At 39.1% G+C, this 24745-nt stretch overlaps 1 protein-coding gene across 3 annotated transcripts in view; it reads left to right on the top strand.

Moving 5' to 3' along the window:
• Nucleotides 1-24745, top strand: part of NEK7 (NIMA related kinase 7) — a 227890-nt gene that overhangs the window by 166312 nt on the left and 36833 nt on the right. For all 3 annotated transcript variants that reach the window (XM_029617705.1, XM_029617703.1, XM_029617704.1), the window contains one exon: nucleotides 7217-7311. In XM_029617705.1, the coding sequence (XP_029473565.1) occupies nucleotides 7217-7311 (95 nt within the window). The remainder of the gene's footprint in view (nucleotides 1-7216; nucleotides 7312-24745) is intronic.

The raw sequence follows: 24745 nt of genomic DNA, 5'->3' as shown, positions 1-24745 counted from the left end.
GTCTACACCAGAAGATCTGTGAGAAGACTGGAGGACCTAAAATGTGTATAACCTGGAGGAGAGGAGGGACAAGGGAGATACGATACAGACTTTCAAATACTGAAAGGTATTAATGATATACAAGCATCAAATTTTTTCCAATGCAAAGGAAGCTGTAGAATTAGGGTTCATGATGTGAAACTCCAAGGGGGCCAACTCAAGACCATCATCAGAAAATATTTTTTTATGGAAGGGGTGGTTGTGTGAAATACTTCTCTGGAAGAGCTGATGAAGACAAGAACGGTAATGGAATTCAAAAGAGCATGGAATACACACTGCGGGTCCCTAGAGGATGGAAATTAAAAATTGGGGTAACATTTCTGCATGGAGCGGTAGTTACTACTCTGAGCAACTTCTGAGTAGACTTGGATGGACCATTTTGGTCTCTGTCATGTGCTATGTTGCTATGACTACAGGTCTTGGCATTGGAACTGTAGATTCCGCCAATAGACTTTATTCCATCTTGGACTAGGCGTTAAGTTTCCAGTGCTAAGAAAACATGAGGCAAGCCAGTGTACCTTCTGCATTGGTAGGGAAGAGGGGGGAAATAGCTAATGCCCTCATTAGTATGAGATTTCTATGTGAAGGCAGAAAGGAAATGTGCACAGCCACAAGTTAAACTGTGCTCTGCCAGGCCCAATTTATTACAACTGTTTCTAAGTTAGACCTGTGGTTAGATCAGGATATTTTCTTAATTTCATTCCAAAAAAGGGGTGGGAAGAAGAGTTTTTTTTAAAACTTTTTATAGCCTCAAATTGCTGGTTTTTAAGGATTGTAACAGATGGTTAGACTGAACCTTTTGGAAACCCTTTCAAATTACCCTTCCCCAAAAGATATTGAGTCCTTCACCTTACCAAAACATGAAAATTCAACTGCCAAGGAAGGCCAAAGACTGGTTTGTGTCACAGTGGCCTAATATATTTAAAAGTATCAGACCACTCAGATTACATTCCAGTGCACAGATGAATTTACAGGTATTGTAACCCTGATGACACTTTTTTATTCCAATCTGATCTAGGGCCTACCTCTTTCCAATAGATGCATCCAGTTTAACCACCACAACTTCCACCCATCCTTAAACAGATTATTTGATTATATAGATTGTAATCCTATTTAAAAGGATGACATTTCACACCAAAAATCAATCAGTTAATTGTCTAAATAGATTAATTATTCTTCCCTTGGATAAAATTGTTGCCTTTTCCATATTAACATTAAATACACCACATAAATCTAAAAGACTTTAGTTTGTGTGTCTCTATTCCCTTAGCAACCTAAATTAACTAAGAATACAACAATATTAAGATGCAGACAGTCTAGCACTGAGATGGGGGCTTTCCACCCTTTGCACTACTTGATGCTTAGATCCAGGCAACACTTGGACTCTTCTCTTAGCAGCAAGAGAGACTAGCAGTAGCTCTTAAATGTGTTGGAGCTCCTTTCTGAAAATGTGTAATAATGCATGCTGCCTCAGATAAAATATGATTTCCAGAGTGTGGTAATTTAATGGGCAGTATGCAGGCCATCCATTGGCCTGCATACTGCCCAATTTATGCAGCACACACATTGCACACAGCACATCCCGGACCTAATATATGACACAAAACCAAATTTTATAGCAATAACAGAATCATGGCTAAAAAAAATCAGATATAGTTCTAAAGAACCAGTTACCAAACAAAAATTATGAAGTCTTCTCAATCCCGAGAATAAATAAGAGGTGGCGGTTTATTATTAATTATTGAAAAATATTTAAAACTAAACTACTCTCAATCTCAGTGCCAATGAATCATGAAATTGCCCTTTTTGACACAAACCATTTTCAAATCTGCCTGGTCTACTGCCCACCCAGTCTCCTTGAACTAAACATCTCCCCTCTTATAGAATTTTTCTCAACTCATCTAAATCCCTCTAAACCCACCATAATATTAGGTGACTTTAATCTTCACATGGGCGTTCTCCCCCTATCTAATACCTGCCAAACACTAATTGACGGCACTATTTATTTATCTATTTTGAACTTTTATATACAGTCATTCATGTGCAAACAGTACATATCATATTGGTTTACAGCGAAACGAGGGAAGCATAAAACGAGAGCCTTACATCAAACAGGGTTACTGGAACTGGGATCAAAATAACATATGAAAGGTATGGGCTTCTTGTTATGTCAGCCTTACATTAAACAAGGATTCAGGACCTGCAATCAGGTCTAAACATATAAATACTTTGATAATAAGTTACTTGATTGAAAGAACTTGCAAGAAAAACATGATGGAAGAACGAGACTGAAACCTGTCTACAAGGTAGAGTCTGGTTAGAAGTTCAGGAGGCTTGACTGAGCAGGGGTTCCTGTTGTATAGGGAAAGGCAGATGGAACCTAAGAATTTATTGAAAGGCTTGAGTGAATAGCCAGGTTTTGAGTCTTTTTTTTTTTTTTTTTTTTTTTTTTTTTTTTTAAAGGTGGTCAAAGGCTTCAAACTGATCAGATAAACCAACACACAAAGCTGGCCACTCATTAGGTCTTACTTTCATTAACAGTAGCTTCCTTGAAAACATAAAAACCAAATACACACAAATCCCATGGTCAGACCACTTCCTTATTAGCTCTCAGATCAAGCACACAAGACCAATAACAAAGCAAAACATAGAATCAGCTGAATTCTCATACCGTCCCCCTTTCAACACAGATATACTCAAAGACCAACTAATTGAAGAATTAACACACATCAACTACGCAAATAGTCACATCGCAACAAATGACTGGTTAAACAGAACCACTACCTTAGCTAACAAATTAAACCCTATGCAAATGGCCAGCATAAGACCCAAAGCGAAATAATCCATGGTATAGTGAACAAATCAAAGATATAAAACGAAGCCTTAGAAAGATAGAAAAAGATTGGAAAATTAACAGAACTCCTGAGAATTTAACAAAGTACAGAAAACAACTAGCATACTACAAAAAACAATTTTAGACACAAAAAAAATACTACAGCTCAAAAATAGAAAAATTTTCAAATAACACCAGAACCCTATTTAACATAGTAAAGAATCTAACAAGTGACAATACAAATAACCACCCAACACTTCAAGAGAACCAATGCAACAAGGTAGCTCAATTCTTTAAAGAAAAAAATCAAGAACCTGAGAAAAATCCCTAACACTACAAAATAAGAGATTAAAATGCCCGCTAGAGACGTTAGTAACTGGCCTGAATTTGAAGAAGTATCACAAGTTGAAGTCGAAAAAATGATAAATCAAATGAACTCTGCTACCCACATAATTGACACCATTCCCATTACTGAACTAAAAAAACTAGCCAATACAATAACCCCAACTCTAACCAAGATCATTAACCTCTCACTAGACGAAGGAGTAATGCCGGATACTCTGAAAGGAGCTATTATCAAACCAATAATTAAGAAAAAGAACCTCGAACCCCCCCCCCCCCCCCCCAAATCTCAATAACTATAGACCAGTCTCAAATCTACCCCTATTAGCCAAACTAATTGAAAAAAACGTGCAAAAACAATTGTCTGATCACATTGAAATTAATAACATATTATACCCAACGCAACATGGGTTTCGCAAACACTACAATACTGAAACTCTGCTACTAGCTTTATCTGATAATATATTAAGAGGTTTTGATACAGGACACACTACATTCTAGTTCTATTAGATCTCTCCGCAGCTTTTGACACAGTAAATCACAAAATACTACTCAATAGACTGAAAGAAATAGGTCTCACTAATAAAACAATAAAATGGTTTGAGTCATACCTAAACAATAGATGTTTTCAAGCACAAATCAAAAATACACTCTAAGTCACACTGCTAACCGGTGTCCCACAGGGATCAGCCCTGTCGGCAACACTCTTTAACATTTACCTCCTCCCAGTATGTCACCTACTAGCGGGACTTGGAATCATACATTACTTATACGCAGATGATATACAGCTACTGCTACCCATTGTGAACACCATTGAAGAAACAATGAAACTTGCCAACATGTATCTTGAAATTAAAAACAGCTCTTAAATCAAATGGAACTGGTAATAAACATCGACAAAACGGAATTCTTACACCTTGAACGTAAAAACATACATCACATTCAACCAACACTCACAATCAGAAATATCCAAACCGTTAAACTAGCAACAAAAGTTTGGAATCTAGGCGTAATAATTGACCCTGAACTAAACTTGAAGCAACACATCTCATTGACAATAAAAGGATACGCGAAGCTAATGATCCTGAGAAGACTAAAACCTTTCCTAACACTAAACAATTTTCGCACAGTTCTGCAGGCAATGATATTCGCAAGCACAGATTACTGTAACTCCCTACTTTTAAGTCTACCACAATCTACAATTCGGCCACTGCAAATACTACAAAACTCAGCTGCTAGAATTTTGACTGGCAAAAAAAAGAATAACCACATTACAGGAACACTCGCCAAATTATACTGGCTTCCAATTGAACAAAGAATTCAATATAAGGCTTTATGCATAATTCACAAACTAATCCACGATGAAAAAGCTGACTGGCTTAACACTGCACTGCGCGTACATGTCCCGCAAAGAAACCTGAGATCTGCTATTAAAGCTCTACTATCTATCCTCTCTGTCAAAACAGCCCGCCTCACACAAGTAAGGGAAAGAGTACTTTCACTGGCTGGCCCCATGCTATGGAACACCATGCCACTCAAAATAAGGCTGCAGAGAAATTTGAAAATATTCAAAACCAATCTGAAAACCTGGCTTTTTAAACAAGCTTTTTATAAAGATAGAGAAGGAGAAATCCAGTTGATTGATAAGGACGCACCAAACTAGAATTTATTACTTGTAACCTACAAATGCATATTAATGTTAAATTCAAACCGCCTAATATGTTCCCAACAGACAAGCTTAACTTACACACACAGTTTTTTTTGTATTAAATTGTTACCGTACTATGATGGCACATGTTTAATTTGTAATCTATACCACTCATATTTTCATTATCAAACCAACTCTAACATGTGGACTAATTCTATTCTGAACTATCTCTAGTCCGGAATTTGTTATTTCTCTTTTCTTTACTTAACTTTATCTCTTTTCTTCCAGCTACCTAAGCTTCCAAGTTCACGGTCCTCGTTTAATGTAACTTTGTCTCTTCCTTTACCTAATTATTTTTATCCCTGTTCGATGTAAACCGTCCTGATATGGTATTTAACCATGAAGGTCGGTATAGAAAAATGTTAAATAATAATAATAATAATTATCGTGCCTTGCTGTAAACCGTTATGATGGTTATCTAACTTAACAACGATATAGAAGAGTGTTTTTAAATAAATAAACAGCACCTCCTTATCTGTCTGAGTCCTTCCAAGCTGTGTCTTGTCCCCTGGCTAAGTTAGGTGGGAGGGAATGTGTACTGAGCACTGGATGTGACTCATAGTATTGTGAGCAGAAGCAATAAAGGAGCTCTGGCAGCTGCATACAACCAGTAATTGAGCTAGCTGCCCACACCACAGAGATGTATACCTTCTCCCACACTTGTATATAGAGGGATGTGGTCCATCGTGGCTTTTAAAATTTGGAAGCAAGACTGCTAAGACTTCAGTACTTCCCTAGTTCTTTTGGCCATATGAGCTCTATGTCCACACTGCCTGCTCCGTGGAGGTTGGTGTAACATACATTTTTTGTTAATGTAGGTGTGTATTGGCATGAAAAGATTGGGAAAACAATTACATTGTGGTTTGTTTAGCCAAAATTGATGCGTATGTTAATTTGTTGAAGGAAATCTTTTTATTTTTTGGCATATTCTTTAGTTGTCTTGTTTATGCAGGGCCTTCATTCAGAGCCTCCCATAAAGGACATACAGTATCTTAACATGTGAAGGTCCAATGTGGATTTAACTTGGGTACCAAAGCCCCTTTTCAGTCTCTGTTCTTGTGAGCTCGGCTGCCTAACCTGGAAGTTTGAATATTTTTTGTGGTGATCACTTCAGCCCAGAGACATTGTGCCCCAGTTCTTAGTAAATATCCACCTTATTATTAAATGTCATCCCGCTAGGGTGTGCTTTGCATGCATCTGAATTTTTGCCTATTGTACTTCCATCTTAATCAGTTGATTGTCCTTTCAACATTTTTCCCTCATTCAAGGGAAAAATGGCATTTTGTACACCGAGTTGAGAGTTGTGGCCTTAAATTTGCAGCAGACTAAATTCCTTTGAATGTCAACCAGTGTTTTTAGTTTTTCTAATATCAATAGACTTGACATACTCTTGGGTAAACATATTCCTAGATTTCATTCTTCATTGTCACTTGTAGGAGTGAACTTAGAGGCATATGCCAGAGTCCTTGCTGTTTGGCCTATGGTAATGTCAGCCAATGTTAAATATTTAATGTCCCCCCCCCCCCCCCCTTCATATTTGTATCTGAACATATTAGACTCGCATGTGCAACTCTTTTTGAACCTGCTATTTCTATTTTCTGTCTTTGCTAATTCAACTGAGTGGCATTTGGTCTGGTGGTGTTTTGGGTCCACAGTTGTACATGCTCAAATCTTTTTCTGAAAAGCTCTAGAAGTTCCTCCAACACAAACAATCAGCTCACATCTTGTAGCTTCATTGAGCTGCTGCTATTAAAGATCAAACATTTTTGATAAGCAATTTCACCTTCTTTTGTTAAACTTCTTCTTTACATTTTACCATCTAGCAGTAACATAGGATTAAGTCAAATTTGAAAAAATAGGCATCAGAGTTCGATGTAAGAGTTATGGGTATTAAATGTATCTTTGTTTTCATGACTAACTAGTCTTTCCTTGATAGTACTTGGTTTTTTAAATTATATTCTATTTTTACAATTTACCTGATAACGTATCTTTATAATATATCCAGGGAATGTAAACATTAAATGTATGCTTCATCCACAACAGAAAACAGAAATATGTGATTTAAAATCTAAATATTTTAGTTATGGCCATGAAAGAATTCTTCCACACATACTTTTAATTTGTGAGTTAGATATTTCAATTTCCTGTGCTCATTAATGTGAAAATATATCCTAAATGTTTGCTAAACTAGAGCAGAAACTGTCCAGTTTATACAAGATAATTTCTTTAAGATTACAAATGCATTATTAGATGCATACATATTTTTAAAAAAAAAAATGCTTCTTTTTTTTCAGTGGGTACACCCTATTATATGTCTCCAGAGAGGATACATGAAAATGGATACAACTTCAAGTCTGACATCTGGTCTCTAGGCTGTCTGCTATATGAGGTAACAATATTAAATCCAATCTGACTAAAATGCAAACTACTTATTGATAGTTTGTTTTAGAAGGTTCTTTAAAACTTTTCCAAATATGGCTTGCTGGTTCATTTTTTTATGGGAACAATCTTTGACATGATAAACTGCATTGTGTGCTACTTTACATATACTTTTCAGACAGTAGCAAAGAATTTGTATTGCATATTTGGATAATTTCAGTGTTCAGTTACTATATTAGGTAAAAAAAAAATAGAATGTTGTTGACATTTTAGAAGATGTTTCAACATGCTGATATATTTAACCTTCTCCATCAACAAACAGGATGAATTAGCCATACCACATGTGGCTTCATCCAGTGCTGAACAGAAGCTTCTCTAGCTCAGAGGTTTTACTCCACTGAGCATGTGCAGGAGTTCCTGCATATATGCTGCCTTGTAAACCCCTCACTTTTTTTTTGTCTGCACTACTGCATGGCTATGTGCCATCTTGATACAAAACTATTTTTCTGGCCTTCTGGCTCATTAAGTTTTTTGTTGTTTTGTTTTTTTGTGTTACCTTACTGCCTCAGCAGCCCTTCAAAAGTGCTTGGTGCTGAACAAAAAAAAAAGACAGATTACCTAGAAGGCTTCTCCCTGATGCCTCTGGGAATGACTTCAGCAGGTCTTCTCAAGTGAGATTCCCCCTCCCTATGATACCAGATTCTCTATGGCCTCTGGGTTGAGTGGGATACAGGAGCACAGTGCGTCCTTGAAGCATCCGGCACCATAGAAGAACCTCCAGAGCCTTGGCATCCGTAGCTGAAGCATCCACAGGCACCATCACCAGTCCTAGCATTATCTGTTTAGGGTGCAGAGTTGAGTGCCATCTGTGCACGGGGTGCCAAATCTGATGCTGATCGTGGTGCAGTTGGCACAGTAATCCCTAGGACTCCTTTTTGGTTTAATCTGTGCCGGAGCTGGGGACACTACACCGCCAGACGAGTGTCTGACCTGCAGTGTTATGAAAGATGTCATCTTGCCTTTTCTTTCAGACCCTAGATCCACTAGGATGGAGGCCCAAATATTAGGAATGTAGTATCACAGGTGGCTTTCTTAGGACCTTGTTAAAGTATCTTTGGTGGATGACCTTATTCAGGGTTCAGAAGAGTGCCTTCCTCACTACCAACAGGCCACTGGTCACAGCAACACATGGACCAAGTCTTGGGGATAGTAAGGAATTCTTTCTCTCTCAAATCTCTTATAAAAGATGGAAATTTACCCCTGCAAAGGGAGTTATATCCTCTCTTGGCCATGAGACATCTTATCTGTAACTCCAGCTTTGGAAATTTGCCCAACCCAATATGGCAGGCCTTCTCCTTCAACAAAGAAGTCTATCCGTATTTGGCGAAATGTGGAGAAGGGCCATCTGGAGCTTTTTTGCAAGATTTTTCCTGAGGCGGCCAAGGTATCTGCCCTGATTTCCATTTTCCTCATTGGGATTTGGGAATAGAGTCCCTCCCTTCTCTGGCTTGGTGAAGGGGGGTCTAGATTCCTCTCCTCATTTTCATAAGTTGCCAGAGCCTTCTCCTCTGCCGGAGGATCTCTTACTTGTAGGAATGAGGATCAACACACAAGGTTGATATGCTTTAGATTGAGACCCCATCTCAGTTCAACATGCAAACAAAGATGTGGGATGATCCAGCCTCCTGTCCTCAGATAGCAAGGAAGCTAGAGTTTGTGTCCCTAGAATGGGCTAGAAGACTCTAATCTGCTTCAAAACACCCCCGAGAAGACCCTGTATTATGGGTGATTTTTCTGGAAGTAGTCTTCTAAAAGTCAATATGCAATGCATGCTGTGCAGTCCTTCAGCTCTGCATGAGTTATTACTGTATAACTGGTTGAAATCCCTGTTTGAATCAAAAGATGGGGCTCAGGAGGGTTGTCAGTAGGCACTCTTGGATGCAGAATAGTGTGAACATTGCCTTATCCAGTCTGTGGATGAATCCTTCGACACGACAGCCAGAGCTTAGATAGTGGCTGTTGGAATTGAATGGTTTTTCTCTGAATTAGTAATCCATTTGTGACATATCTAACATTTCCTATTGCAGTCATGTAACTATTGTCAGATTAAGGAATAATATGCCAACATTTAGTTTCCTCTGAAGAGACGGACAGAAGATTTTTGACCCCAGGAATCTCTCTCTTAAGCGGACTTGTTTTTAGACATCCCTCCTATGTTTTTCAGCATTATTGTGTTCCCTTACTATGCTGCAGATACTAATTCTGAACAAATCAGAGTCCCAGTTTTCAATGGAGCCAACCCTTCAGCTGTAACCTCTCTTGAGGGTGGAGAAGGGGGGGGATAGATACATCTGTTCCTAAATAAGTGGACGAGGTGTACCAAAGATAGTTCTCAAAATTGTGGAATATGGAAACCACATGTAGTTTTCTGGATCTTCAACTTTTGCTCAACATTTAGTCTTCAGTCCAAATCACTCACATGACTCAACTACACCTTGATTTGCAGTCATTTCTTTGTCAGGTAATATAACTGGTTCCAGTTGGAGAATGTGGCCAGGGGTTCTACTCCTTCTATTTCCTTAACCCCAAAAAATCAGACAGATTGAGACCTTTCTTGGATTTTATGGTTTGAATAAGAGCCACTTTTGGGAGAGGTTCAAGATGAATGCCCTCTACACCATTTCTCGCTTCATTCAGCTGAGGGGACTGGATATGTGCTCTGGTCTTCAAGGAAATGTATACTCACATCCCCTTCCATCCTTCACACTGGAAATTGCTCAGTTTACAGTAAACAACTCATCAATACAAGGTCCTTCCATTGGATATCTTGGCGACCCCCAGTGTTTTTACAAAATATCTGGTGGTGGGTGTACCTGTCCCCAAGGGATCTATCTCTTCCTATACTTGGGTGATGGGATCTTCCCATAGTACAAGATGGCCTGGGACAGAATTATTCACCTCCTTCGGTCCCAGGAATACTTAATCAATTATCCCAAATTGAATCTGTTCCCTACTCAGAGAATCAATTTAAATGGAGCTTGGATATACTCTCAGGAGGAAAGAGCATTCCTGCTATTCAAAATGATGGTTTGTCTACAGGTATGATTCTGGACCTGTCATGATATTCTCCAGCTCTGGACCAAGTGTTTCCAATGGTCTTCAGTCAAATAGCCACTACAGTTCATGTAGTTTTTCTCAACTGTAAACTTGAGCAATTTCCAACTGGCCAAACCATCACCAGACACCCAAACAGGAGACTGTAAGTCCCGCCCTCTGCCCTGACGTCGGCAAAGCGACAAGGAGGATCACCTTCCCAGGTGCCTAAGGAGCGCGACAAAGGGGCCTGCCCCTTAGTTCGCTTCTTTGTGCACATCCTTGTGCCATTCACATCACACCCCCCTCCAACAACCAGAAAACCCCCAGCCCCTACCTCCTCTTTACCACCCAACACACCTACACCCACACTAAGCCCACAACTCCCAGCAACCCAAATATGCACCTCCAACCCCTTGCCCCACATACCCCACACAACATAACCAAACTTCACATACCCACAACTACTCGTTACCACCACTTACCTTCGACAAACCACTACCCACACCCATACACCTCAAACCCCAACCAACTCACATACCAACGACTAAAACACCTTACCAACATACACACAAGCCCAAACACATGACAACACTATCCCTCCTCTTACTCATCCTGATCAATGCACAAGCTGTCTCAAAAAAAATCCCCATTCTACAAGATCTCCTAACAGACAACCACCCTGATATCCTCTGCATCAAAGAATCATGGCTCAAGAAAACACACTGCACTAATCAACCAACTACCCCACTCAGCATACATCTTCTCAATACCAAGACCTAAAAGGAAAAGAAGCGGCCTACTATTCCTAGCTCTAAAAAAGTTCAAATTCACACACCACCACATTAACATACCACCACCACTGGAGATAGGCCTTTTTCAAAGCCAAAAACCTTCAAGTCATGCTGGTATACACCCCACCCAAATCACTAGACCTCCGCCTATCCTCACTCAAAGAAATCATCTCAACTCACATCAACATGTACACACCAGCAATCATCCTAGGTGACTTCAATCTCCATATAGATTCCAATCCCCAATCCCCCACATGCAAACTACTTCTTGACACCATGGCTGCCATGGGCCTCAAACAAATAGTTAATACACCAACTCAGAAATCTGGACACACCCTCGACCTCATATTTATCAACAACAAAACAGCATGCTCCAATATCCCACTCACATCAACCAACATCCCATGGTCTGACCACAAGCTCATCCAAACACTACAACTCAAAATCAACCACACAGAAATCAACAGCAACCAAAAATACATCACATTCCACAAACCATGCCCCATTGATGTCATTGCAAAAGTGCTACCCACTGCCTTAAAAGACCTTAATCTCAACACAGCAAACTCAGCCACAAACTCATTGCTCAACATCAACGCTGAAATCGCAAAATCAAATTGTCCTATCACCAAAGAAATCAAAACTGGAAACACCCACAAAGCTCCAAGGTACAAACTCGAACTAAACGACACAAAGCGACTACTCCATCAAGCCGAAAAGAAATGGAGAAAAGATCCTCCCCCATCACACTTGTATAGTATTCTGTATCTGTCCATCTACAAAACTGACATAGACAAAGCCAAACGTGAGTACTACTCAAAATCCACGACCACCAAAACAACCCAAGAGCCCTCTTCAACTTCATCACCAAGCTGACCCAACCAATCCAAAACTCCACCTGCCAATGAAAACAACTCACTAACATGTGATACGCTAGCACAGTTCTTTCTAGACAAAACCTCCAAACTAATAAGCGACAATCCCCAAGTTTCCAAGGAAACATGGAACCCCCAACCCAACAATGTCCCCTCTTGAAACACCTTTGAACCCATAGCCTCCACAGAGATAAAAACCATCATCAAATTCAACCAAGCTTCTCACCCCCTTGACCCCATTCCAATCAAAATCCTGAAACTAATCCCAGAAATTATAGCCAAACCTATAGCAGATATCAACATATCACTAGAACAAGGAAGCTTCCCAGATGCTCTTAAATGTGCCAGCATCAAACCAATACTCAAACACACCTGGACCTACCGACCCCCACCAACTTCAGACCCATATCAAACCTCTCCTTTATCTAAAAAAAAACTGTAAACCACCAACTCTCCAAACATCTGGAAAACCATAAAATACTCTACCCATCCCAACACGGATTCAGAAAAACACTCAGCACCGAAACACTCTTACTTACCCTCAACGGCTCAGCACTCAGAGGTCTTGATGCTGGCTAATCCTACCTTCTCATACTTCTTGACACATCCGCCGCATTCGACACTGTTAACCACAACACCCTCATCACCAGACTAAATGAAATCGGACTAGGCGGCACCACAATCAAATGGTTCACCTCATACCCATCGAATAGAACCTATAAAGTAATCCTCAACAACAAGGAATCAAAACTCCCCATGTCACACAGCGTACCGCAAGGATCATCACTCTCCTCCACCCTTTTCAACATCTACATGCTCCCACTCTGCAAATTCCTCACCAACCTTGGCCTCCAATACGTCATCTACGTCGATGACGTCCAAATTCTCATTCCTATGAATGACAACATACAAAATACCCTTATTCAATGGAACGCCATACTCTCACAAATACAAAACCTCCTACCTCAAATAGCACTCAGCCTGAACCACTCAAAAACAGAAATCTTACACATCTCAAACTGAACGGACCATCTTCTCAAAACTCGATCAACCTCATCACTTCAGCAAGAAACCTAGACTCCCCAGCTAAGCCTTAAAACCTACATTAACTCCATCATAAAAGAAGGCTACTACAAATTTCACGTCCTCAAAAAAAACAAACAAAAAACAAAAAAAAACCCACTCACACAGGATTATCGATCCGTACTCCAAGCCCTCATTTTCTCCAAACTTAACTACTGCAACTCCATCCTCCTTGGTCTCCCATCCTCCTCCCTCAAGCCCCTCCAACTACTCCAAAACACAGCAGCCAGATCCCTCACGAACAGCAAACGCTCCACACACATCACCCCCATACTCAAAGAACTCCACTGGCTCCCCATCACACACAGAATTCAATATAAAGCCCTCACCCTCAACAACGAAAAAACAGACTGGCTAAAAGACACCCTTCACCTGTACACCGCCCAACAAAACCTGCGCTCCAGTAACACTGGATTACTCTCCATACCCTCCAACAAAATGGCCCACCTCGTCTCAGCCCGAGATTGAGCAATCTCAATAGCTGGCCCCACTTTATGGAACAAACTACCAGAAGAGCTCAGAACAGAACCTTCACCACAGAACTTCAAGAAATCACTAAGAACATGGCTATTCAAAAAAAGCCTACCCAACTGACAACTAACACCATGACCCCCACTACACCCGCCACAAAAACCGATCAGCCAACCCTCATTAATCTTCTAAAAAACAGCTGACAATCCAAATTAACGCTTACTGCATTCTAGCTCACTCTATATTGCTGTTTATAATGCTTACATTAGTTTAGTATGTTGAATACCTATATATATATTGTTTTTATAACAATATAAAGCTTATATAACTTTTTACTACTTATATAACGCTTTCATTAGTTAGCCTACTCTAGTTAGTCCACTTTATTATTTTTACAATCTTTTTAAAACCCCCAAATGATATAACATTCTCTAAACAGTTATCCTTTAAACCTCTCAACATAATAGTCAAGATAAACAATAGTTTGCCTCTATCTCGCTTTATCAGTATTATATATATATATATATATATATATATATATATATATATATATATATATATATATGTAACGATACCGTAGCTCACTGTAATTACTCTATAAAATAGTGAGACCTATAAGCACACTAAATGTATATTTTATGTATGTATTGGTAACAAAACCTCACCTCGATGTACTCCATGTTTTGTATTATAAAATAGTGTAGCCTATAATCACACACTCTCACATACATCATGTTAAACCAATGTGATACCCAGGGTGAATGCCGGTATATAAAAATAAATAAATAAATGAACTGTCTCAACATGAGGCTTCTAAAGTGGTGTTTTTGTTTACAATGAGATCAATCAAATAGGCCACTTTCTCTTTCAATGGCAATATACTATTATTTATTTAACAATTTTTAATATACAGACATTCGTAGAGCACATCATGCCGGTTTACAATTAACTAAAAGAGGAGAATTACAATGAACAGGGAGAGGGGAGCAGGCAAGAGAAGGGGGTGAAGAGGTGGGCTGGGAGAGAGTAAAGACTGAGGGAGAGACAAAGGAATGAAACTGAGGAGAGTAGCCATAAAAAAACCATAATAACTTACTGCAGTAACACATCGTGGGAGAGGAGCGCATACTGTAACTGGGTTAGCCGTGCACAAATATACTAAATTCGAGGTGGGTTCTGTGAGGCTGGGGGGGGGGGGAGGGGGGGGCACTGTCTAGGTTTGATTGTATGATGAGATTATTCCTATATTAATGGCAAATTGTATGAATGTTTTTGTAACCCGCCCTGAACTTTGGACTGCGTAGGAAACAAGTGATTTTAAATATATAAAAAAAAAAATAAAAAAAATAAAATAAAAACAAATAAAATAAATCCTGTAATTTTAGAGAGGGGATCCCTCTTTAACCATTGCCCTACCAACTGGTTTTGGTTACCAACGCTCCCACTAGTTCTGCTCACATTCAGGGACTATAGTTTACATCAGTCTTCATCAAGTCAATGTATTTGAGTTGAGAGCCATTCGACATGCCCTAAGAATTTTTCTTGCCTTCTCCAAGGGATGAAAAGTTGGATTCCAACAGACAATTGGGTTGTGATGTTCTGCATCAGCCAGCAAAGAGGCATGGGATCCTGGGCACTTTCTCTGGAGGCCCTAGGGATCCAGGAATGGGTGACAAATTAAAGAGCTTTTGCTACAAACAGCCTTCCTTCCCAAGGCTCGTGAATGTTAGATCAATTCAGTCAGTTCTTCCTCTTTCATAAATGGACCATGGATCAATCGGCAACTTAAGCCATTCGACCTCTGGGGTCATCTATTGATCTGTTTGCTTTAGAGAGCAGCAGAGAAATTCATAAATCTTTTGTCATGCTCATCGAAGCATGCTCAGACTTATTTATTTAACATTTTTTTATATACCGGCGCTCAAAGATCTATCGAAACTGTTTACAACAAATAAAGTAAAAAAACATCATGTGCCAAATGCTTTTCTGATTCCATGGGATGGGGCTCTACCTGCTGCATTTCTCCATGACTGTTAGGGGCGAGGATGGTGCAGAAAGGGCTCAGACTGAGTGTATCTAATCCTCACATTTCTAGCCTAGTCCAGCCAAGTGTGGTTCTCCTATCTCATCAGGTTATTAGTGCAATCAATTCTTGTGCTACTTCTGAATATAGCTACACACTCTACCTGATGGCTTGGATGTTGAGTACTCAATAAATTCCTCCCTAGCAATTTGTGCAGAAGTTGAAGATCGTATCCAAGCCAAGATGACAATATCTACCAAAAGAGCTTATTTCAAATGAGGACTATCTTAGTAATGCTGGTCATTTTTCTCTGGACCCATTTATCTGTAACGTGAAAGACTTGCTCCAGAATCTACTGTCCTTACTTCCTTGGGCCTCAGCACCTCGTTGATGAAAGTTTGCCTCAGTGCTATAACTGCTTATTACTGTTGGGTGGAATGAAAAACTATTTCTGATCATCCATTTGACTTTCAAATTCATGAAAGGTATGTGGATACAAAGTCACCAGTTTCAGTCCCCTCCCCTCAATAAACCAGGGATCTTTAGTCATTCTGGCATTACTAATAAAACCTCTTTTCGAGCCATTGGAATCAATATTGCTGGGGTTGTCTTAGATGGAATTGTTTCTTATGGTTGTTCAGCCAGATGAGTCGTCAAATTTCAAGCTTTAGTCTTACCATACCTCCAGTTCATTTGCACAGAGTAGTGCTCCATACCCATCTGAAATTTCTTTTCAGAGTGGTCTCTGATTTTCATCACAATCAATTGTTTTGCTTGCAATTTTTCTAAGACCTAACGTACATAAAGGACATTGGATTATCATTTGAGGAAAACACAACCACTTTGTCAGGATTCTCAGCTGTTTGTGTCTTTTTGATCCTGATGAATTAGGAATAGCTGTCACTAACCATAATTTCCAACTGGCTAGTGGATTATATTGCACACAGTTACACATTAGTTGGCCTACAGATCAAACTTTTATCAAGGCTCATCAAGTCAGAGCCATGGCTACTTCTGCTACTTTTTCCCTCGAAGAAATCAGCAAAGCTGCAATTTAGTCATCTGTACACACCTTTACGTCTTACTACAGTCTGCACAATCTTTCAAGAAATGACACTAACTTTAGGGATGCAGTTTTTTATGCAACTTGTTCACCAAGTAGTCCTCTTCAAGGTGCAGATGGTTTGCTTTTACAGTAGGTGCTCAATTGCTACCTTCAGCTTGGGGCTCCCCATTTGTCATGGCAAACTTAGCCCTGTTTGTTGCTGGAGAAAGCAAATTTGCTTACTATAAATGGTGTTCTCCATAAACAGCAGGATGAGTTGGCTATTAATACTTACCCACCTCCATGGGGAGTTTAATACCTAGCTAAAGCTAAGCTATACAAATGGACTGAGGGGTTCACAAGGCAACACGTGCAGGAACTCCCATGTATGCTGCTTAGAGTAAAAACTGCTGGCTAGAGAAAGGGGTCTGTTTGATACTGTCAGATGATGAAACCCATCTGTCAAGGCTAATTCATCCTGCTGTCTACTGAAAACACTGTTTATGGTAAGCTAACTTAATTTCAAAAGGATAATTATTTGTTTCTAATGAATAACAAAGTAAATACCTTCAGAATATTTGCAACCAGTTGCATAAAACTGAATGTCTTAGATAATAAAGAAGTGCAAAATGCACATAATGTGCTATGTTCAGTTGCTCCAGAAGTCTGAGCTAGCCCAAAGAAATCTCTGTTCAGATATTTTGTCCATGGATTTTACCTGGCTACCCGGAACAAATGAGTAGATAGCATTTCTTGCTAGAATATGTGGGAAAATTCTTTTGAATTAAAATATAACTTAGCATGCAGGCGCAATGTGCTTTTTGTGTTTCCTCTTCCCTTATAACTTGAAAATAATTGGACACAGGTTTAGTAAATCTTTTGTGGACGTAGTGTTACCAAATTGTTAGTAAAATTAGGCATAAGATTTTGCAATAAAATGAAACAACTTTTGAAAACCAGGAAGTTACCCATGTGGACTCTAGTGGTTTGTTATACTGATAATTACAATGCCATTCAGATTGGCAGATTATATTTGTTTTCACTTGAATTCTCCATTGACAAGAGGTATGAATCAGCCATAATGAATGGGTAATATCATTCGACAGTGCTGATATGGACCCAGCTCTCAAAGCTCAGTGTAAAAAAAAAATTTGCTAAGCATGCATGTTGCCTTGTGAACACCTCAGTCTTTGTCCAAGCTGCCACATGGATGTGCCCAGTATAAGATTTTATTTGTGCCAATTCTTTTGGCCTTATTCTGCCTCATTACATCTTTTTACTGCTGCCTGGGCAGCCTATCAACAGAATTTTTCAGTTCTACAAAAAATTAAAATTAAGAATGGAAAAGCCCAAGGTCAAGAAGTCTGCAGTCAGCAGTTTTAAGACATATATTTGTGGGCACTGGATATCGGTTACAGATATACATTCTGTCCTGTTTCCTAGGCCTGGATTATGATGCTTCCAACTGCTATAGTTATGGTAAACTGTCCTAGAAACTACAATAGTACCATGCTTCGAAAATGGAGGCACCATGGAAGGTGCCATTGGGTAAGAGCCTGAACCTACAGTGCAAAGTAGAGTAGTGTAGCATTTCCTCTTCTTGGAGTGAAGTATTGATGGATTCATGGTGCAAGAAGTTGGAGTCTTTCCTATAAGTCTGGGAAAGCTCCCCTACAGTATGCCACCACTTCCCAGGTCTGTCACAGGTCAGAGTTTCAACTTGGCACAGAAAAATTAGTGTCTGATAGGGTGCAGAAAATGATGCCGAAGAGTTGTGAGGGACCACCTTTTGGGGCCTTCTTCCTCAGCACTGAAGAAGCCAGAGTCTCTCCAGAGCAGAAATATCCTCGACTTGGTGTAAGTGCTGTCTTTCATGGGGTGGAAGGTCCCCTTTGCAATAAGCCAAGTCTAAAGTTATGTGGCATGATCCCTCGCTGCCCAATATTAAGAAATGGCTCTGCGAGCTGAGGACCCCTAATCACTCTCCAAAAAAAAAACAACAAACCCCCCCCCTTCAAAAATAATTAACAAAATGTGCTGTTCTTTTGCAGCTCTGCCCCTTCTCACTCAGTTCCACTTAAAAAGGCTTAAGTGCCTCTCTTCACCCTCCCACCCACTTCCTCCAGGATCACGGTGCTCCGGTGCAATCCTGGTCACTGTCGACTTTGCCATGAGCGCTTATGCTTCCAGCCTTGCTATCAGTGTTACTATGCTTAGCATTGCTGTTAGCTTACACTTCCAGCATTGCTCTCATAGCAGCTTTGAAAGCAATAGGATTGTGACAGAATCACACTTGAGCACTGCGATCCCAACAAAAGGTCTTCATTCCTCAAGGTACCGGGTGGGTGGGGTGGGGAAGACGGGCACTTAAAAGCAGTGAATCCCAAAACATTTTATTTTTCTATTTTTAGAGGGGGGGGGGGGGGAAGCAGCTTAACCCAGGAGGGTCATTTGTTAAATATGCGGGGGGGTGCAGGGTGGGGGGAATTGTTTCCACAGGCCCACACTTTACCTTTTCTCTCTCCCAAAACGGTGCTACTTAACCAGCTAATATAACCAGTTAAATTGTCACATGACCGGCTAACTTTAAAACCTAGCTGGTTTATGTTCAAACATAGGCGAGTATATTCAGAGGGACAAGTTTGTGGCTAACTCCAGTCTACTCACTGGCTTACTGAATATTGGCCTCTTATTGCTCATTCACTCATTAGTTCTTTGATGATAAATCTATTAATGATGTCTGCAGAAGAAATACTATAGCTTAATTCTAATTCTAGGACAAAGCATGGGCATTCTGTGTACTTTGAGGTATCCTCTGCGTTTACATATGATTTCATGTAACATTCAAGTACCTAATTCTGTTTTATTTTAAATACAATATTAATGTTCTTGATGAACCTTGAATTTAAGCTCATCTAGTTGTTTGTGCTTAGAAAGTTTTTAGCCATGGGCAATAAATGTAAGGTGGCAGTTGGTAGATAGAATGTTTACCTCAACATTTTTTTTAATCTTTTATTTAGAGTCAATTGTATAATCCTGAGTGTCTTAAATTTGCCAAGTAGAGTGTTAAATATCCAGTTTTCAAAAATCATTTTCTGTGTAGGATGTGTTTCTGGTTGTTGCCGGCATGCTTAATCCAGAGCTGCATGCTCATTCTGTACCTGTGGTAAAAACCTATGATAAATCAGGATGTATACCTACTAAACAGACCATATATGTAAATTGGTCTAATGGCTATTTGGACTATTTTAATTCAGTTTTATACTTAAAAACACACTATCTACAGCCTGTATTTATAGGACTCTTGTTAATCTAAATGCTTCCTTTTTATTTTTTTCATTACTTGAAATTATCCATTTGTATACTAGGAATTTATTTCTTAAACATTTATAGTGATAAGCAATTGTTCAATTGCTGCTAGTTAAGTATGGTTCATGTTTTCAATATGTTTTGTTTTTTTTACCTTTACAGTGTTGAACATTTTATGAAACAAGATACAATGCTAGGGAATAAATAGTTTTTGCAAAAGATTAACTATTTAATAGTTGTGTGAAGTATTTGTTTAATATTATAAATGACAAAATATTGTAAAGCCCATTGATTAACATTTACCTTCATTTTTGATTTGTCATGCAGTAGTAATAAAATATAGGAGAATCACATGATATGAAGTTATCCTTTTTAACAGTTTTGCTCCCTGACCTGGGATACTTCAGATAGCTGAATGCATTATTCTGCTTTTTAAAAAATGTAATACGAATGAACAGAATGATTGTAGAATTAATTGTGGGTGCATTTCTGCATTGAAGAAGAATGATTAAAAGCATAGGTTTCTTAACAATCAAACACTCAAGTAAAGCCCAAAGTGGCTTTCAAAAGTTTCATAGGGTCTTTTCAATTAATTAGCTTTTCATTTTAAACCAGAAACTATCCTCTCACAATTTAGATTTTTCTGTGATGTAAATTTTCATTAACTAGCTTGTTGAAGCGCCTCACTCCCCTTATGTTATGTTTTGAATATCATTTGTATATTTAACATATCAATAGTATAGCATTGATGTGTATTCTGGATTTTTTTTCTAAATTAATTTAGGAAACCTGTTGCATCTCCATGGTATTCCTGGAAATGTCAAATAGACTTTTAGATGCGTTTAGTAACAAATTGCATCCTTTGAGTTTCATTTAATAATTTTGATCTAATTCCCTTCAATTTAGTCAAAAATGTAATATCACATGATTTTAATATTTTATACCATTTTCTGTTAAGTTTTTCATTCAAAAATGTTAACTTGTCTGAAAGGTTAGTGTGAGATATTTTTTGGAAAGTGTGCTGTGTACTCTGTAATAATAGTCCTTCAGATAGTCCAGAAATCTAAAAATATTCCCACTGTAGTTTTAATTGATATGCAACAAAGTAGACAAATTAAAATCAAGATGCTGTGCTTTTGTTACATGGACCTGTACGTGTTAAAGTAGGTTTTACACATATCCTTTATTGTTCAGTGCAGTATCCACATCCTTACAGGGTTGTAGGTTGGTGGCTTACAGTTTAGAAAAAAAAAAAAAAAGCTGCCACCAGCCCTGAAGACAGACAGTGGGCTTTCGTTCCTCAGACACCCCCAGAATACTAATCAGGAAAGTCAGACCCTGGAGGTCAGAGAGCAAGTCAATCATTCTAGCGATCGTCTCAGTGTGGAAGATCAAATTAGCCTGAAAAATTCAGCTGCTGGGAGGAGAGGCCGAGCAGCTGTCAGGGGCAGCAGCGAGATGCACTAATGAACCAGATGAATAGTGCAAAAGCTTGAAAATAAAAACAGGACAGTTGACATTTTTCATCTGTCAAAGCAGTAGATGCATGAAAATATAGTAGTTCTGTTTTAACCCCTTAGGGGACATTTGGATTTTTTGTAACACTCCAGCTTTCAAACAAAAGTACTTTTTAATGAACATCTATAAGAAAATAAGCTTGTCCGTATACTTCAGTGTTTTGCATGCATGCACATTCAGCACTTGCATTTGCATTTTTAGCTCATTTTATGTACCTTTTTAAAACCATGCAAATAACATTTTAGAAATATAAGAATTTGTATTAATTGCTTTTCGTGGGTCCAGAAATGAATTTTCAGTGAATGATTTTTGCATTTCTTTAAATTGTAGTTTACAAGTCATTTTACTTATGGATAATGGTTAATTGGAGGGTTTATTTTGAAGAAGGTTCCTAAAGTATTTCTTTCAATATTCACCAAATACTATTCATTTATTGGCAGTATCAAGGACACAAAGGAGTTAAATCTAAATCTAGAGAACCATAAGACATATGAGAGCCATTTTCAGCTTGTTCTGTCCCTGCTGAAGCTCACTGAGTAGCACAGCATGGACTAGCGTGTTTCACACACACATTGCCTGTCTGGGGAATGTACACATTGTCCTTCCAAAATCAAACTTATTAGCACATGTAGAAAAGGGTGACTGACTCTGGGGCAGTCTTGTACTCTGTGCAGCATTCACATTGCTGTGGCTCAGGGATTTGCAAGGTTTTTGAATATATATTGAATACTTTCAAATGGATCCCTAAGTTTGTTATTCCACTTATACCTGTTTGTATTTCAGATGATAGATATATTTTGTATACATTTCAGATTAATTAATACAATTTAAGTTTGCTCATTTCTTTAACAGTCTTCTCTGAAGACCAGCAGTTCTCTATAGTCAAATACATGGGTTTCATGACTGTGCTCACTGCTGAACAATTGAATTCTTCCAGAGTTTTTTGAAAAGGTATAAAAACCTTTCACTGCTTATCCAAGATAGTTCTATGCTCTCATGACCCTACAGATTCTGTTTTTTCATCCACCAGAATCATGGTGTATTTATCGCTGCAGAGTTGCTGTGTAGAATTTTTCCTTTCTGACTTCTGTAGTATTGTAAACTAAATAGGTTTTTGGCACTTTATAAGTTTTTACTTTTGACATCCCTGATGAACTAGCTTGCGGAGTTTTCCTAACATGATTGCCAGCAAGTATCCTGACCAAATCTTTCATCTCTTCATATTGTCTATTTTTAGAAGAAGACTTCTTGGTTTGATTTGCTTTATTGAATTTATTTCAGGATCTGTCCCAAGTGCAAACAGATGTCCATCCCTAGGCTTGCTTATAAATTCCTGGGTCAAGGCCACAAAAACTCAGGTTTTGGCATCTGCCCAAGGATGTTGACCAGAAGTTCAAGCTGCCTGTCTTCATTGCTGATAGCTGGGGTTAAAGGCTGGATGTGAGATCATGGAGCTTCATTGACTGCTTATGGCCTGTATAAGCTAAAGGAACTCTTCCGGGCCTCTCCTCTGACCAAGGTGCAGGAGTTGAGAAACTTCACTGCCCCTGCTCACGCTGAGACCAGGGCTCTGAGTACTCTGAGAGTTGGTACTAAAACATTAAACTGTTGCATTGATGCACAGCTCAGAGCAGGAATATGCAGGATATTCCACACCATCTGAAGCAGCTATATCTCAAGTGTTTGCTCAATGTATGTCAGGTTCTGTTGAGTAGCTGAGGGGGTCAAGGTGCTTAACACTGGTATTTTTTTTACACGTGTTGAGCAAACATTTCAGTGATTCTTCTGTCCACCTGTAACTTGGTGCATCGAACAATCCTTTCAGTGCCTCCCCATCAAGCAGGTCAGCAAAGTGGCACCCTAAGGAGTTGGTGGTTGTATTTGTCCTCCTTCTTTTCCAGGGTGTATGGAAAAGAGAATGGGATCTAACATGCCATTCTTCCTATTGGCAAGAAGATGAACATGAACATGAAGAATCGTATCCAGGCAGGTGAAGGATTTGATAAGTTCTGTTACCACACTGGTGTGTGGAAGTTGAATCTGCTCTGAAAAGGACCAAGAAGTCAAAGACCTGGACATGATTCTAGTACTCTGGACTTCTGTGGGAGTAAGCATTACCAGAAAATGTTGTTCTTATCCCATATAGCATCCTACCAGACTTACATAATACAATTCTTGCACACAATCCTGGAAAGAGCCCTGGAAATCAAGTTTTGCCCTCAAGAGAAACAGGAGGAATTCCATCACCTAATGGTAACTGGTGAGAATATAAGCATCTGGTATATATGATCTGCAGTGCTTTTGAGGTGGTATCGAGAGCCTCTGCCATGGTTATTGATGCCCATAGAATTTCATAGTTGTGAGTTTCAGACATTTGAAGATAGGAAAGACTCATGGATATGCCTTGTAGTGGTGGAAATTTCCATGGAGATGAGGTCAAGGAAATTGTGAAGCTCATTAAAGACCAGTGATCTATGCTTCATATCCTACCTACCACCATCCAAATATGAGGTTTTATGGTCTGGCTAGGAAGTAGTTTTTTAATTCAAAATAAATGCTTCTCGGGTCCTACTTACCTCAGAGAAGCTCTAAGCCTCTTATGTTCACTCATTCAAAACCAGGGGCAGGTTTTTGACTGAATCCAGAGAAGATAGCCAGAAACGTTCTCTTCCAGAAGACCTCCCTGGGGAGGTTAAGTTTTTTGTTTTTTAAATATATATAAAACCTGGCCTGTTATACCTCAGACAGCTGGATTCTCTGAACTGTAAAGTAAGGTTACAAATTATACATAATAGGATCCTTTTGAAGTTGCCCGCCCAGAAGAGCACGGAGGCTCACTCAACACAAGGACTTGCTTAGGTTGAAATTATCCTCCCTCTTGCAGAACAGCTTGAACCTATCCCCTTGCAGGAGAAAGGACAGGAATTTTCCTATTGATATTTCCTAAACCCCCAAAACACAAGAGGATCCATCCCATCCTAGAGCTAAGGTCTGTGAACAAATCTTTGACACACACAATTCAGGATGGGTTACCCTGGGCTCCATAATTCTGCATGAAAGCATAGCAGACTAACTTTATTTTCTGTACCTAAAGGAGGCAAACATCCATATAAAGATGCTTCCCAGTCACAAGAATTATCTCAAATTGATAGTAGGGAAACACCTCTGGTACAATTTTCTACCTTTTTGGCCCAGCCTCAGAATGACGTCTATTTACAAAGTGTCTTATAGTC

Source organism: Rhinatrema bivittatum, chromosome 10 (assembly GCF_901001135.1).
Source record: "Rhinatrema bivittatum chromosome 10, aRhiBiv1.1, whole genome shotgun sequence".
NCBI classification, from domain to species: domain Eukaryota; kingdom Metazoa; phylum Chordata; class Amphibia; order Gymnophiona; family Rhinatrematidae; genus Rhinatrema; species Rhinatrema bivittatum.
The sequence above is the reverse complement of the archived record's forward strand: the minus strand, read 5'-3'. Positions and strand labels throughout refer to the sequence as shown.